The 18,262-nt window shown below is 36.2% G+C and overlaps 1 protein-coding gene across 4 annotated transcripts in view; it reads right to left on the bottom strand.

The window, feature by feature from the left end:
* Positions 1–17,152, bottom strand: part of adcyap1r1a (adenylate cyclase activating polypeptide 1a (pituitary) receptor type I) — a 72,511-nt gene extending 55,359 nt beyond the window's left edge. For all 4 annotated transcript variants that reach the window (XM_056445292.1, XM_056445300.1, XM_056445308.1 and 1 more), the window contains exons 1-3: positions 16,976–17,152; positions 11,028–11,131; positions 1,239–1,344 (exon numbers count right to left, since the gene is read on the bottom strand). In XM_056445292.1, the coding sequence (XP_056301267.1) occupies positions 1,239–1,344; positions 11,028–11,084 (163 nt within the window). In that variant the 5' untranslated portion in view covers positions 11,085–11,131; positions 16,976–17,152. The remainder of the gene's footprint in view (positions 1–1,238; positions 1,345–11,027; positions 11,132–16,975) is intronic.
* Positions 17,153–18,262: the final 1,110 nt, after the last annotated feature.

Raw genomic sequence — 18,262 nt, 5'->3', positions numbered from 1 at the left:
TAACGTGGATACTTCTGGACATATACGAGTACATTTATATGTACAATTTGATTATATTATTTGTGTACTCTTCACAAATTGCTCATGAGAAATGTACTGTAATTCACTGTAAAATTACATTTACACCCATGCCTTTAAGCAATATATTTTGTTGCAACCCAGGCTCATTCCGAAAACGTAGTCCCGAGGACATTTCTGGAGACCGCGAAATACGTCCCGGGAGGTACGTATTTTTGCAGTTTTTGGTTTTCGCGAATCCGCGAGAGGCCGCTGTATGCGCCTTTTTGGCTTCTCGGACGTCTCCCGCGAGTGCCGTTCGTGCCAGCGCTGTTTTCGCGTGAACCTATCAAAGGCTGCTGTCGAACAAACGTCTGTCTGTCTGTCCGACTGGCTGAATGATTGACTGGGCGACCGGCCAATCGGCCGGCCAACCTGCCCTCCTCCTTCCCCGAACCCAACCGATTTTACCAATTGACCCGCCTGCCCTAAACCCAACCAACGATTTACAAAAGCCGTCCGAAAAAAGAAAAGCCCTCGTCCGATATATATATTTTTTTACCACGTTTTCGGATTTTACCACATTCTCACCCTGTTATGAACCTCTTCGCTTTATTTCTTGGATTCTGTTTTAGTCTTACCTGATTTCTGGAACCGCTCTTCCACGGACTCGAACCCGCTCGTCGTCGTCATGGTCAGCTCCTCTCTTGCGTCTCGAGTCCGCCGACGAACAGGACGAGCTAACCGGACAAACTGATTGAGGCGGGAAAGCCCTCCACACGAAGGTAAGTGGTCAGTCGGCGAGCGCTAAAAGGAATGGAGTCATCCCGCCCCGCAGCGTTCGCTTAAAAAACGAAATGCAGCCATACGTATCTCCGGCTACATAATTCGCAGTCTCCAGAAACGTCCTCGGGACTACGTTTTCAAAATGAGCCTGGGTTCAATTGTCAACAGAACAAACCACTGTTATACAATGACTTGCCTAACTACCCTAACTTGCCTAATTAACCTAGTTAATCCATTAAATGTCACTTTAAGCTGTATAGAAGTGTCCTGAAAAATATCTAGTCAACATTATTTACTGTCATCATGGCAAAGATAAAATAAATCAGTTATTAGAAATGAGTTATTAAAACTATTATGTTTAGAAAAATCATTTGAATTGGGGAAAAATATAGAGGCAGGTTAATAACTCAGACTTCATCTGTACAAATAGTTTGAAACAGGCTTTGCTCTCTTACCGAATTTTTGGTCGTCTTTGGGGTCGTGCAGCGCGATTCGCTCCAAGCATCTCTCCTCCTCGCGTTTTATGACGCAGTTGGAGATCTCTGAATGTATGGGCCACATCTGGAACAACAAACAGATAAAACGCCTAAACAAAGCAGATCAACACAAGAGGAGCAGCAGTGAATGCACAGAATGAATCCACCCGACCAAAACCACAAAAAGCTTTCCACTAACACTGCGAACGCATATAAACAAGATGAAAAATAGACCTGAAAATATCTGCGCTGGTTCATCTAGTTATCCCTCTGGGGTAAATAACAAACTTTTACAGGCTTGGCTTTTATACAAGTTGTGTTGCTTCTGTCTGTGACATCGGTACAGTGTCAGATTATACATCCAGTTCTGTAAAAAAATACTACTAATACTAGTCATCTGACATGGGTTTCCCATTTTCCAACACAGCTGAATAAAACTTATATATAAATGTAATTCTGAATTCTGGGAGTTTTCCGGGAGACCTACAATACAGGAGATGGGTGGGAGATGGGTCTGAAATACAGGAGACTGATTTTTACCATTAGCAGCTGGTTATATTCACAAACTGTTGCCACACATTTGTGTTTAAACCCCTTATAAAATTATTTTTGCTCAATAGTCCCCCTTAAATTCCAGAATTTATGCAGATCTCAGGCAGATCCACCCTCATGCCAGTAAACACATCATAAGACAACAAAAGCTGATGCTGTTTTGAAAAACATTGCAATAGGATATGATGATTTCCACAAATATCTCGCTTATAACAGATGCAATATCTCATAATTAACAAGAATGGTCTATGTTAACACACTTCTTCTTGCAAAAAAATACAATAACAATAATAATAATAATAAAACTGTGGTGGCAAAATAATGGCATGTAATTGATCTGTATAATAAATTACCAGCAAAATTGATGGGAGCCAATTTAAATCCGTAATAAAGTGCCAAATAATGACAACACACTTGATGTTCTGTCCACTGATCCTAATGGGAAGCACTTAAGCTGCCGACTGTTGCTATGGTTACCGCCTCCTGCAACTGAGTGAAAATACACTCTCTGAGCAACTTCACATTGTGTGAAAACGCAAACATTTCTAACACAATACACAAAGTATCAAGGATTTTAGACGCATTTTTGCATTAAATCAGCCCCCTAATATTTCATTTCCCCTTCCTTTGAGACGTTTAAGAGTCAGATCTCGAAATCTCCAGACTAAAGACCCCGTCTGCCTTCTGCTCTCCAACAAAAATAAAATCTTCCCAGAAACACAAATAATGTGATGAGCGATGGTGGTCTTTTCGTTACTGCTGACCACACACAGCCATCTGGATCCTGTGAATCTACTGCATCTATATACGCAGATATTAGACGCTCATTTGCCTTGGTTTATCAATGCATGTGAAATACTGAGTGGAGAGAAGCATTCACATGCACACCGTTTCTCCTGAGAAATCTCATGTTTCTAGGTAGCAGATGTCAGATATGAGTGTCACACACATGCATGCGTGCTGCTTATACTCTACAGATTGCATTTTTTAATCTGCAAAAACAAAAGAAGCAGAGAAATAACCTCTTTCAATATGTTCAAAAACATTTTAAAAATCTGGTTTATAGAGCATCAGACGTGTCATCATTCCTATTAGCATGAACCTACCCAGCATGTTACCACCTGTGCCTGCCATCTTAAAGATTTGTTGTTTAAATATGTTTGAATTATTCTTATCTCTATTACATAATGTTGGTGTTTTTAGTTTAATTTGTACAAATACATTTTTATTAAGATCTACTAGCGATTAAGTGCTTGTTTTGGTGCTTCTTAACTATGCTTGATTGATTGTATAATTTTTGTATTGTTTTTTTAGGCTGACAATTTTAACATCTGTCCAGGGACAACAGATGAAAAGAATCTGGCTAGTTCTGGTGCATTTGCAGAAATGCTAATTAACGTACACTGCAAATGCTAATGTCCCTGCCAAATAAACACATACTGTAAATAAAAAAAGCCATTTCAAGGCTATCCCACGGCAATTCGTAACTTTTTGATTTAATGGCTAACAGTGGTGGAAAGAGTACTGAAAAATCATACTCAAGTAAAAGTACCATTACTTGCCTAAAATGTAGTGCAGTAGAGTAAAAGTATCTGTTGTAAATATTACTCAAAGTATGAGTAAAAAGTAGACCTTTTAAAAGTACTCAAGAGTAGTGAGTAGGGAGTATTATACTGTAAAAAGCTAATGCATCTACATGTAATTTGTGGATATGTGTAAACGTAACATTCTGTAGTGCATTTGGTTATTGCCTAGCAGGCACACAACGTCATAAGACGTTAATATTAGGTTAGATTTAGATTGTGATGTCAGGTGACCAAAATTCAACGTCTAGCCAGTGTCTAAGGACAATCTTATTTTGATGTCCAATAATGACGTTGATATTTGGTCAATTTTAGGTTGTTAGAAAGTAACCAAAATCCAACGTCGACCCAACATCTAAAACCAATGTCATATTGACGTCTAACACTGACATTTATTCATCAGGTATGGCAACCAAAATACAACATCTGATAAATGTCAAAAGTGATAATGTCCACACAACGTCAAGCTGTAACATCATTAGATGTTGATATTTGGTTGATTTTAGGTTGGACTTTGGACATTAACGTCGGCCTTACAATGAGTTCTGACGTCAACCCGATTTTCATTATCAAACAAAATGAACGTCCCCATGATGTTGGGGTACAACGTCAATCTGACAGCATGTTGATGTCTTGTGCCTGCTGGGTGTTTAAGGCCATTTCGGTCATCATACAGTAAACATCTGTCATCTTCTCATCAGTGACATGCATCTAAACAGTCTCTGGGTCAATGTGTGTAAAGATTTAGGACATCTTAATGGACATGTTTAATGCTTCCAAACAGTTTGCTGCAATTATAAAATAGCCCATGGCTTGACGTTGTTAAATATAATGCGATTTATATTCTATGTGTGATTTGATTGGACTCGCAGGACTGATTTTTCTAACAAATGTTCTATCATAGAAAAGATAAAATAAAGTAGTGACTGCCAGTTGAAGGAAAGTAGTGGAGTAAAAGTACCGATACTGCACAAAATGTACTCAAGGGAAAGTAAAAGTACACATTTTTAAAACTACTCAGTAAATTACAATTCCTGAGAAAGACTACTTAATTACAGTAGTTTGAGTATTTGTAATTAGTTACTTTACACCACTGGTGGCTAATACGAATGAATTCGTACAATCTCATTTATACAATTGAGTTCGATTTGCTAATCCCCCAATGACGGTTGGGTTTAGGAATGTGGTTTGTTGCCATGTCTCCTTTTAAAAACCATACAGTTTTGAACGACTGAACTCGTATGAATTTGTATTAATTACCCACTAAACAGACAAAACGTAAAATAGTTATGTTTCCTTGTGAGATCAGGCTGGCCATTTTCCTCATGTGAACCAAAAAAAGTCCACACAAGGTCAAAATTTAATGGTACAGTTGTCCCTTGTTATTTGGCGTAATACGCAAAGCAGCTTTATTTTTTTATGATTATTACAGATGTTTTAAGGCTGTAAAACCCCTCACTACACACTTTATACCCATTTCTCAAGACAGGCATTAACATTTTCACACTTTTCTCTCTTGTTTAAACTCTCAAAGGTCAAAATGTTCTAGAAAAATAAGTCGAGTATTATAGAATAAAACCAAAGATCAAATCCTGTAGTCAGGCGCAAACATTCATCGCTGTCAGCTAAAGGTTCATAAAGCTTTTTAGCTTTAGTGCGGATAATATTGGCATCCAGCATAATGTTCTTGTTCCTGTAGTCACTGATCCACAAAGCTAAAGCAGACTCCATCCCTAAAGAGGTTGCACACCAGATACGCCTCAAACATGACAGTTGGAATTAACACATCGGACGAGCACATTCGCATGTTATTTAAGGTGAAGTTATTCAGATCGTGCTCTGTGGCACGGCAGAAATATCAACAGTGTCTTAAGTCATAGCTGGGCAATGCAAGCAGCCGCCGACGGTGTGCATACCCTGATATAAACCTATGTTTACCATTTTAAAATGCATGGCACTCCGTAGTGCAGCGCATCTGGTGTGCGACCTCCTTTACGATGGTCTTGCTGTGAACAGTTACAACACTTTTTGCATCCTTGTTGAAACTCACACTGCTAGTGATGGAAGATTTATGTTAATTTGGCAAGCTGAACATATTGGCTGTTTCTCAATTCCAAGAACGCAGAGAACGGACTTGCATTCTTGTGGAGACCGGTCTTGCCAGGCGTCCTCAGAAGAACAAACTCGGGAGACCACGAGAACAGAGAACGCATACTTTGAGAAATGAGATGCTGCGTTCTTCCTGATGGTCACATGACCTTCACGTGTTTTTAAATGGAAAATTATGTAAACATTACAGCATTCATACAACAATTTATTGTTATTCACCTTTGCAGAATATATATACGATGCTAAAAACATTATAAATATACGTTGCACGGTATAAATAAAACAGATTTTAATGCGAATTTCAGCAAACAAACACCCTTAGTATGTTTATTCCTTTATTAAGATGTCCATGGTAATGTTTACTTTTACCGTTTCATTTAGGGAAACTCCTGAGGTTAATAAGTGATATCTTTAATAATAAATCTATATAAAATACTACACTTCCCACCTCCAGTCGCAATGACTTCTGGGATTTCTAGTGTGAGATCGGCGCTCAAGTCTGCATCAGTGTGTCCTCGATATCAAGAACACATCCGGGAAATTTCACGCATCCTCCGTTCTTGCGGTCTTGAATATTGAGACTGAACTTTGGCAGCTGATGATGACGTTACATGAGGACGCAAGACCGCTAAAGAATGCATATTGAGAAACAGCCATTCTGTACTGTACAGGAGACAAGGAGGACAAATGGTCTACAGCCAATCAGGATGCAGAACTCTATGCGCTGTCCAAAAAAACATGCACAAAAATAAATAAATAAATCAGCGAAACTGTGAAGCTGCGAAAGGTGAAGCACGTTATAGTGAGGGACCACTGTATTGCTATTTTTGTTAGGGTTAATTGGCACATATAAGGAATACAAGGCACACACACACACACACACACACACACACACACACACAGATATGCGTACTGCTTTTACTCTACAAACTGCATATTTTGCAATTTTAAATTTTCACAATCTGCAAAAACAAAACAATCTGCATTTTTACATTTTCAAAATCCTTCATTATGTGTGTTTTTATCAGCCATTTTCCTCATGGAAACCAAAAATGTCCCCACAAGGTCAAAATTTAGTGCTGTTGCTACTCTTGTGTGGACATTTGGCACATATGAGGAATACAAGGAACACACACACAGCTGCTTCCTGTTGCAAAATGACGTTAACACGGAGGGACACACAGAAGCACAAACTACATTCTCGTAGACACACTCTCACAGTTCAAAACTAGATTAAAGACCTATCTTTTTAGTAAAGCATCCAGCACCTAGTGCATCACATAGCGGTACGATGCATGAACGTGCTCCACACAGGTTTCTGCATCTCGTTTATATACACTATGAACAGCAGCTACGCTAACTACTCTCTTTATTCTCTATTTCCACCTGGGGATACTCATCCTGAGGCCCCCAGAGATTATGCAGTGCCACTGAAGCGACCTGTGAAGAGATGATCCCAAGGTTTCCACAATCCCAGACCAGGTCATAGCAGCTGATGTGGTGGTCAAGGAGGAGTAGAGAGCATGCCTCTGATTTCTGTGAGACTCCAGGGACAGACGAGTCTTCGCTGAGGTCCAGTGTTCTCCAGCCTCTGGCGCCTAGACTGCAGCTCTGCACATGAAGTTTCACCATATGAGAAATGCTCGTGCCCAACTGAGTCTGGTTTCTCTCAAGGTTTTTTTCCTTCACTTTTGCCAATTGGTGAAGTTTTTTCCTCGCCGTTGTCTCCACTGGCTTGCATAGTTCGGGACTTGTAGAGCTGCGCATCGATGGATTTGGTCTTCAGTGTTTGGACTCTCAGCAGTAAATATTAAAACACACTGAACTGAGCTAAGCTGAATTGAACTTAATCTCTGATAATTGAACTGACACTGTTTCAATTCACTACAATCTTCTATGTGAAGCTGCTTTGACACAATCTACATTGTAAAAGCTCTATAGAAATAAAGGTGAATTGAACTGAATTGAACATTTTAGGTAGACTAAAGCAGGATTAACACGATAAACATAAGAGATAAGACACTCTCATCACAGTGTTTCTTACCTCATACTATACTTGGAAATTACCAAGAACTAAAAGAGGAGAGATTATCACAGAAGGATCTCCAAAACCACACAGTGTGCTTTTCTTCTTCTTTTCAAAGGTCAACCTCACTGATACGTGTTGAAACTGAAAGTGGCATTAAAGCAAAAAGTACATTCTTGGATTTTCTCCTCGTCTTTTCTCAGTGCTAGTGTGTCACAATGACTGTTATTAATGCATTGTTACGTGTTTTCAAGTGTTATTATCTTGAAACCAAACTAAAACTATTACAAATGTTTGTGTTGATTTAAATCAAGCTAAAAACTATCCTACAATGATTTGTTTTTTCAAGAGGGAATATATTCCTCAAGTGTCCTCATAATGTGTCTGTGAAGTTATCGTAAATGTTGAATGTGTTTCTTAATATGCAAATGATCTGCTGCATCTCCGCCCCTTTTCCAGAAGAGAGTGAAGCCTTTATGCTGTGTTCACTCCAGATGCGGCTCCCACGAACAAATCAGGCTATTCGGATGTAAATAGATGCGTGAACATTCATTCATTCATTCATTTTCTTTTCGGCGTAGTCCCTTTATTAATCCAGAGTCACCACAGCGGAATGAACCGCCAACTTATCCAGCATATGTTCAACGCAGCAGATGCCCTTCCAGCTGCAACCCATCACTGGGAAACACCCATATACACTCATTCACACTCATACACTACAGCCAATTTAGCTTACCCAGTTCACCTATAGTGCATGTCTTTGGACTGTGGGGGAAACTGTAGCACCCGGAGGAAACGCACGCGGACCAGTGACCTTCTTGCTGTGAGGCGATTGTGCTACCCACTGCGCCACCGTGCTCCCCATAGATGCATGAACAATTTGAGTGAACTTGCTTCATTTGTGCATCAAATCCGCTTCATTCGTGTGTCAAATTCACTTCACAATAGACACGAATTCGCATCCCGAGCAGGGCTTTTGTCTGCCTGGTGACTGTAGCTTCGATGCTAAATGGCTAACACGGATTTTATTGAGAGAGTAGCTGTGTATATGTGCTTTATGAAGGCTGAAAAACAGCCTTGATTCGTTCTGAGCTGTGTCTGAGTTCACTAGATCCTTTCAGAGGCGCACCCAGCTCTGTGAGTTCATCAACTCCTCCAGAAACTATACCTGGATGATGGAGGCTTCAGAATGAACCGAGCCCAGTTGAATGAGCTGTTGTCCGGTGTTGGCAGAGGGATTTTCCCCCGAGACACCAACAACAGGCGCTACGTCATAGTCACACCCCTACAAGTTAAAGCTCATGATTGGTTAACGTGGCGCGAATGTCCGCTGAAGTTCAGATTATCCAACTCGAGCATTTTGCGTGAAACGCTGAACTCGCGCCACCTCATTCGCACATATCGCAACGCAGAATGTCTATTCGCGTCTTTGCATTGACTTAACATGTAAATCACTCGCGCTTGACGCTTCATCCACAACTGGTGTGAACACAGCATTGCAGGTCCTGCCTCAGATATTTCAGAAACAACAAACCATAAAACCCACCTGCATTTCGAAGAGCTTCAATTTTGGCCTTTTGAGAAGATGTAAAATAAATCTTTTGTGTCTCCAGAATGTGTCTGTGATGTTTAATATATCAGTCTGTCAATTAATATCAGTGGGAAAATCTTAATGGTGAAAATCAAAATCGCTGGAATCCACTTTTGCTATTTTAAGAACAGAAAAATACGCTCTGCACCCTGGTCTAACAGGGTTGAGCTTATTCTCTTAATGAGTTCTGGGTGTGTTTTGAGAATACACCAATCAGAGTCTCATCTCCCTTTTCCTTTAGGAGTCACTTGCATCGAGCCATGGCACATTTGCTATTTACATGGAGGACTTTGTAAGTTGAAAAACTGAACACTTCACTAGTGAGAAAAGTTAAACAGACCATCTGCAGCGTGTGGATAAAGAATGAGCCTCCTCCATTCGGCCTCATGAAGTAGGCATAGAGATTGTGGTTTTTATATTTATGTAGAAAATAATCTTTTTTGTAACATTTCAATCCTTTATTTTCTTCATATGTAAAGATATTTCTGTATTGCTGTACATCCTGTGCGTAATAAGCAATGTGTACGTGTTTGGACCCGCACAGGCGTATTACTAACGCACTGTGTGTTGGACTTTAGACCAGCTTTTGTAGGCCAATGGCGCTGTCTATTTACCGAATAGCAACACGCCAACAATGCACCTAAACACACCTACTTTATAGACCATCACACCCATGAGTCCAGAAAGTGGTGCAAATGCATTTGCTATTTAAACAACTTGACGCAAAACATGAAAATTACTGTTGCGCTGGTCTAAAAAAAGCAACAAATCGCACCAAACATGTCTTGCGCCTTATTGCACTGAGTGTCTGGTAGGGCCCAATGTCATTATGTATCCTGAGGCACATATATCTCAGTTCTCATAAATGTATCCCTGTGTACATTTTCCCAATGAGACTGTGTCGTTAAAACAACTTTAAATGTGATTTTCTCTTTATTTTAAAAATATTTTAAACCCTCAGATTCCAAATACTCATGTCAGCCAAACATGATCCTATCCCAAAAGCTCCCCAAAAATGCACCTACGACTTGTTTTGTTGTTCAGGATCACATATACAGTGAGCATTATACATTGTACACATTTCACTGCATATCATACAGTGTATGCCTGTGTATGTGACAAATAAAATGCAGAAATGAGTACACCCTTTACAGATCTCTCTGTTAAATGTCTATAAGATGCTATACAATCAGATACACTGTACAGTAGATTAGTCAGTACCAAAAACTGGAACTAATCCAACAAAATAACTTAAGATCACAGTACAATCTACAATAAAGAGAAAAATCATCAAAAGAAGCAAAAATAACAAATGAGTTGCCATTTTTGTAGTTTGTATTTGTTCTTTGCAGCACCTCATTTTAATTAAATGTATTATCCTTCAACTTCTAAAACATGTTAGTAACTGTTTTGTTTAAATGAACCAATATACACTCACCGGCCACTTTATTAGGTACACCTGTCCAACTGCTTGTTAATGCAAATTTCTAATCAGCCAATCCCATGGCAGCAACTCAATGCATTTAAACATGTAGACATGGACAAGACGATCTGCTGCAGTTCAAACCGAGCATCAGAATGGGGAAGAAAGGTGATTTAAGTGACTTTGAACGTGGCATGGTTGTTTGTGCCAGATGGGCTGGTCTGAGTATTTCAGAAACTGCTGATCTACTGGGATTTTCATGCACAACCATCTCTAGGGTTTACAGAGAATGGTCCGAAAAAGAGAAATTATCCACAAAGGATTAAGGCAGTTCGGAAGGCAAAAGGGGGTCCAACCTGGTACTAGTAAGGTGTACCTAAAAAAGTGGCCGGTGAGTGTATGTAGTCAATATTTACAAAAAATATGAATTTTCAATAGGGGGTGTACTCATTGTGGTGTACTATATATCTGTTTTTGCTCTTACCAGGCTGATGATGAGGAAGAGGATGAGGAAGGTCTCTCTCGCCGCTTGTCTATACATTCTGCTGACGATTGTTCCCAGAGATCTCAAACACAGCCTTATAAAGCCTACAAGAAAGAGTACAGTGTTTTAAAACACACACACACACACACACACACACATACACACTGTAACACTACTGGCTACATCATAAAATACTGATGTCCAGTCTGGAGCTACAGCACTGAACCACCAATGCATTCTTTATTACACCCGACCGCATCTAAAATAATCAAATAACGTGAAGTGCGCAGGGGCCGACAGGGAGGGAGGGGTTTATGGGAAATGTGTGTGGCGAGCAGATTTACTGATCCACAGCCAATCTGAGGAGGTATAAAATCCCTCAAGACGAGACCCGAGCGAGGATGGAGAAGAGTCTCCGAGCCACCGCCGTCTTACTCATCTTTATTAGTTCCCAAAAAGGAGGAATAAATGGATGAATCATAGCAAATAAAACACATAGAGACACAGTAAAACACACACGCACACACACGCACGCACGCACACACAGACACACACACAGAGCACTGATTTAATTAATAAGCAACTTGCATGATCTTAAAAGCGATATGCATTGAGATAAGAGTGTGTTTTTTGTTACTTGCACATTTTCTGTAAAGGAGATCAAATAATGTCCTATTTCATATAATGAATTGAAAGTGTAGTGTTATACTCTTGTTAAATTTGATGAAATGGCATTTAAGATTTTTGAAGTATACTTATAATATACTGAAGTATAATATTATTATTATTATTATTATTATTATATCTATATTTATAATTATTTTATTTGTTTTAGAGCTGCAAAATAATTATAAATTAAATTTAATTTGAAGTTTCAGTATATTGAATTTTCTTGGTTAATTTAATTTCAGAACATTTATTTTATTTTATTTTATTTGTTTAGAAGCTTCAGTATGATTATTGATTTGTTTTTATTTTTATTTTATTTTATGTTTTTACTTGTTTTGAAGCTTCAGTATATTTATTTATTTATTCATTCATTTTTTGTTTTATTTATTTTATGTGGAGCTACAATATTTAGTATTTTACTTTATTTGTTTCATTTTGGAGCTGTCGCATATTTAATTCAAATTAATTTAGTTTAATTTTATTTGTTTTGAAGCTTCAGTATATTTATTTATTAATTTAATTTAATTTAATTTAATTTAATTTAATTTAATTTAATTTAATTTAATTTAATTTAATTTAATTTAATTTATCTGTAGCTGCAATATTTAATTTTTATTTCTTTTATTTTGAAGATGCAGTATATTTTATTTTTATTTATTTTATTTTATTTTATGTGGAGCTGCAATATTTATTATTTTATTTGTTTTATTCTGGAGCTGCCATATATTTTATTTTACTTTCTTTTATTTTATTTGTATTGAAGCTTCAGGTATATTTATTTATTTTTATAAATTAAATTAAATTAAATTAAATTAAATTAAATTAAATTAAATTAAATTAAATTAAATTAAATTAAATTAAATTAAATTAAATTAAATTAAATTTTATTTTATTCAGTTTAGTTTAGTTTAGTTAAGTTTAATTTAATTTATGTGGAGCTGCAATATTTTATAATTTAATTTAATTTAATTTAATAGGTTTGGCGCTGCGGCATTTTATTTTATTTTGAAGTTTCATTATATTTAATAACTTTTTTGTTTGTTTAACTTATTTAAATATTTTTATGTGGAGCTGCAATATTTATTATTTTATTTGTTTTATTTTGGAACTGCAATATATTTATTTCTATTTACTTGTTTTGGAGCTGCGGCTTTTTATTTGATTATATTTTAAAGTTTCAGTATATTTATTTATTTTTGATTTATTTATTTATTTGTTTGTTTGTTTAATTTACTTACATTTTTTTATTTAATTTAATTTTAATTTAGGTTATCTGATTTGTTTTGAAGCTGCGGCATTTTATTTTATTTTGTTTTTATAAGTTTCAGTACATATATATATTTTATTTGTTTGTTTGTTTGTTTAGTTTAACTTAATTTAATTCTTTTATCTAGAGCTGCAATATTTATTATTTTATTTGTTTCATTTTGCAGCCGCAGTACACTTTATTTCATTTTATTTTAGTGCAGTAAAACATTTAATTTCCTTCCTGAGAATAATAAAATATTTCTGTCAGCTCTGTCTATCTATCTATTGTATACAAGGCATGTTTTTTCCTTTGCTCTCTGTCTCTCTTCTCTGTGCTATTTCTGTAACCTTGTGGGATGCAAACAGCCACTTCAAGGAGAGAAAGACAGCTGAGTGTCAATCAAACAGAAGGTTTTTTTATATTATGGATGCAAAACACACACACAGAGGCTCTGATAACCATCATAATGAGAAGCGCAGAGCTGAACGCGCCTCTGTTTCTGAATGGCTCTCTGTGCTCCTGAAGCAAAAGCAAAACAGCATCTGGCAACAATAACGACGGTCATTTAACATCGTGTGTTCTTGTATATTATTATAATGCTATTGTGATCTACATTCGCATCATTATCTTTTCCACAAACACCAAAAATGAGGAAGAAAGCATCATATTTATAACATAGTGTGGCTTCATGTGGTTACAAGGTCAAAAGAGTGTGAGGCTGTGGATTAAACGGAGGTCATTAGTATATGTGCGCTTGAAAATAAAATCATGGAAAGGAATATACTGCAGCGGTTTGCATGAACGTGAAGGCAGCATTAATGTATGACTCACTGCATGCCTTCATATTCGCTGCAGAAATCTGGATTGATTTAGGGATGATGGTGCGAGGCTTCAGAGAGACAACATACAGAGACACTTATAGAGTCAAATTATTGGGTGTTTTGATGTAAAAGTTTGGTTCATGCATTTTTAGTGCACTGTAAAAATGCAGATTTCCACGCAATTCATTCTTGTTGACCCAACACAAATCAATTAAGTTAACTTAACACTTTTAACAAATTTACATGGATTGAACATAAAAAAATTAAGTCGTCCCAATGAAAACTCAAGATTTGTGTTGTTTCAGCTCATTTTAATTAAGTAGTTTGAACAAGTTTTTTGGCTTTGCTCAATCACAAAATGACAAAACAGAAGCATTATGCAGGGTATTTTTAAGACTTTTACTGTTCATTTTTGTAAATAATGCTTTAATATGGTTGTAATTATCAAATAATGAATTGACAGTGTCATGTTATAATATTATTTTATATACTGAATACGACCTTAAATACGACCTCCAAAGACTACGTCGAATAGTTCGGACTGCTGAGCGAATCACTGGCACAACCCTTCCTACTCCCCAAGAACTGTACTTATCCAGAGCGAGCAGAAGGGCTGCCAAAATCACTCTGGACCCCTCACACCCAGCACACTGCCTTTTTGAACTTTTACCTTCTGGTCGACGCTACAGAGCACTGCGCACCAGAACAGCCCGACACAGAAACAGTTTCTTCCCTCAGGCAATCCATCTCATGAACACTTGATGATAATAATTGTGGAACCAACATCACTACTTGCTATACACTTTTATACACATATACACTTATTTAACAACACACTTTACATGCCAATTTGCACATAACAGCTGCACATATAACGCTGTATATAGTAATAAACATGTACATACACTTGTCCATCTGTGTATTTGCACTCACTACTTCTATTTTTTTTTTAAATATATTTATTATCTGTTTTTTGTCCTGTCTCTGTTATCCTGTTGCACTGTAGAAGCTCTGTCACCAAAACAAATTCCTAGTATGTGTGAACATACCTGGCAATAAAGCTCTTTCTGATTCTGATTCTGAATATTTAAGATTTTAGAAGTAGTTTTTATTTTTATTCTTCAGATTTTTATATATTTATTGTTTTGGAGCTTTAGTGTATTTATTTTTATTTTAGTTGTTTTGAAGCTTCATTATATTCATTTTACTTTGTGCTTCAGTAAATTTATTTATTTTTATTTTATTTTATTTGTGTCGACACGGTGGCGCAGTGGGTTGCACGTTTGCCTTACAGCAAGAAGGTCGCTGGTTCGAGCCTCGGCTGGGTCAGTTGGTGTTTCTGTGTGGAGTGTGCACGTTCTCCCCGTGTTTGTGTGTGTTTCCTCTGGATCCTGAGTGTGGAACAGGTGAATTGGGTAGGCTAAATTGTCCGTGGTGTATGCGTGTGGATGAGTGTGTGCGTGTTTCCCAGTGATGGGCTGCAGTTGGAAGGGCATTCGCTGCATAAAACATATGCTGGATAAGTTGGCAGTTCATTCCACTGTGGCGGCCCCGGATTAAGGGACTAAGCTGAAAAGAGAATGAATGATTTTATTTGTTTTGAAGCTTCAGTATAATTATTTTATTTTATTTTATTTTATTTGTTTTAGAGCTTCAGTATATTGAGTTTTATTATTTTTTTGTTTGTTTTGGAGCTTCAGTATATTTATTTATTTATTTATATTTTATTTCAGTAGTTTTGGAGCTTCAATATATTCATTTTATTTTATTTGTTTTGGAGCTTCAGTATATTTATTTTATTTTATTTCATATTAGTTGTTTTGAAGCTTCAGTATATATATATATATATATATATATATATATATATATATATATATATATATATATATATATATATATATATATATATATATATATATACACACATTTTTTTAATTTAATTTTTTTTTTTTTTTTTGGAGCTTTAGAGAAAAAAGAAGCGTAATTTAAGACTTTTACTGCATATTACTTTATATAACACTCAAATGATAATTGTAAGTATTATTACAATGCTCAAATGATGGCTTGAAAGTGTAATGTCATATATTTATTTTATTTGTTTTGGAGCTGCAGTATAATTATTTATTAATTTATTTTGTTTTATTTGTTTTGGAGCTATTGAGAAAAAAGCATAATGCAGGATATTTTTAAGACTTTTACTATATATATATATATATATATATATATATATATATATATATATATATATATATATATATATATATATATATATATATATATATATAGCTTCAATATTATTACAATTCTACACATTTTCCTTTTAAAAACAAAGTTTGACCTCAGGATGGTTTAATTCTGAGTTTGGCTGTCATTCCCATTATTCTTAATGGGGGTCCTTATTAGACTCTCATTACTGTAATAATGAAATCATACTGTCTGGACAGTTTTTTTTTTTTTTACATCCCTATGCAACAAATACTGCCTGCTTATATTACTACATTCTATCAATATCAAAACCTGCAAAACCTGATCACAAATTTTAAAAATACTTTATAGCTTTTCCTTTTGGCAAAAGATTATTTTGTCCCATTAGCAGATTACTTGACTTGCTGTAAAACTCACTTAATTTTAACATATTATTTCTTAAATAACAGAAATAATAGCAATAGAAAAGCATTTTGTGCAGTGCAATATTGTTTTTACATCGCAACTGCAACAAATACAGCATGTTAAAATAAATTATATCAATATTAAAACGTGATATCACAATTAAAAATATAGTCATTTACATTTATCTTCGTATTATTAAGACGTAAAGCTTGACGATTCTTAAGATTTACCCTTTTATATATGTGTATATATAGAAACAACTCATGCAATTGCGACAAACATATTGCATGCACTCAAATGCATCATTTTCTATTCATGCTGGAGGTAAATTTGTCAATACTAACCCATAAATCATCTTTTCCATTTACCAAACATCGCAAAAAACAAAAAAAAAAAAAAAAAAAAACACACACACATTAACACTCTCTGAATATTTACTCGTTTTACATGAATAATTAATCTCTGTAGAAAACACGCGTGTAGCGAATAAGAAACACTGAAAACCGCGTCTGGTGAATGGAGGTCGCCCACATTCATTATATCGCTGTAGCTCCTGCCATCACTGACTGAAGAAATGTGAAGAAAAGGCGTAAACTCACCATCGCACAATCACACGCGATGTATATATATTCCCTTTTCTTCTTTGAACGCCTGCAGATGGAGGTATGTTTGTTGCACCTGTGATCCGGATCTGTGTGTGTGCGTCTAGAGAAATGAAGGTCTGTGAAGCAGCGGAGGAGCGCGAGACTGAAGAGCTCGTGATTCCAACACTGACTCTGAGCTGCTGCTGCTGCTGCTGCTGCTGCTGATGATGATGATGATGAAAATCACCTGCACTAACAAACAAACACACAGGACATCAGCACGCACCTTATTGAACCATCACTTTTATTCAGCATCGTCATTTCACATCACTTCACCATCATCCACTAAGCTGAAAACTTCCCAATTCACATTATGCATTCAATGCGCTTTCCCAATAGTCTATATTTTAGTGCTATTAATCGTATATACACATATATATATATATATATATATGTGTGTGTGTGTGTGTGTATTGTTTGAGAAAACCTTTATTTATAAATTAAACATATTAAATATAATATTTATATCATCGCTGTGTAAAACATATGCTGGTTAAGTTGGTGGTTCATTTCACTGTGGCGACCTATATGATAAATTAGAGACTAAGCAGATATATATATATATATATAATTTATCAGGAGTTGCCACAGTGGAATGAACCGCCAACTTAGCCAGCATATGCTTTACGCAGCAGATGCCCTTCCAGCTGCAACACAACTCAGAAAAAAACACCCATACACTATGCACACACATACCCTATGGCCAATTTAGCTTATTCAATTTACCCATGTCTTTGGACTGGGAAACCGGAGCACCTGGAGGAAACCCAGGCAAACATTGGGCGAACATGCAAACCTAACACAGAAATGCCAACTGACCCAGCCGGGGCTTGAACCAGCAACCTTCTTGCTGTGAGGCGATTGTGCTACCCACTGTGCCACCGTGCTGCCCATTTCTAAAATCTAATAACAAAATACGATTAATATTCATCATCACTAATACTATCCTCCAACACTGAACACACATACAAAAAAACGTTATTTGTTTAACCCAATGGTTGAGTTAAAAATATTTGGTGCTTTGTTGGGTTACTTGTAACCTTTATTGGGTTATTTTTTAATAACTTGACTTAATTTTGAATTTCAACAGTCAACTAAATTAACTGACACAGTAAAGCTGTATTAATATGTGTACGCAATGCTGTTTTTGCATTAGAAAGTTTAAGGTGTAACGCAATAATGGTGTTATTTTTTAATCAAATTACCTCTCCGTGTCGTGCTTTTTATATCAGTTTCACTAGC

This window comes from Danio aesculapii, chromosome 2, assembly GCF_903798145.1.
Source record: "Danio aesculapii chromosome 2, fDanAes4.1, whole genome shotgun sequence".
Lineage (NCBI taxonomy): Eukaryota > Metazoa > Chordata > Actinopteri > Cypriniformes > Danionidae > Danio > Danio aesculapii.
Note: the sequence above shows the minus strand (reverse complement) of the source record. Positions and strands in the feature narration are given on the sequence as shown.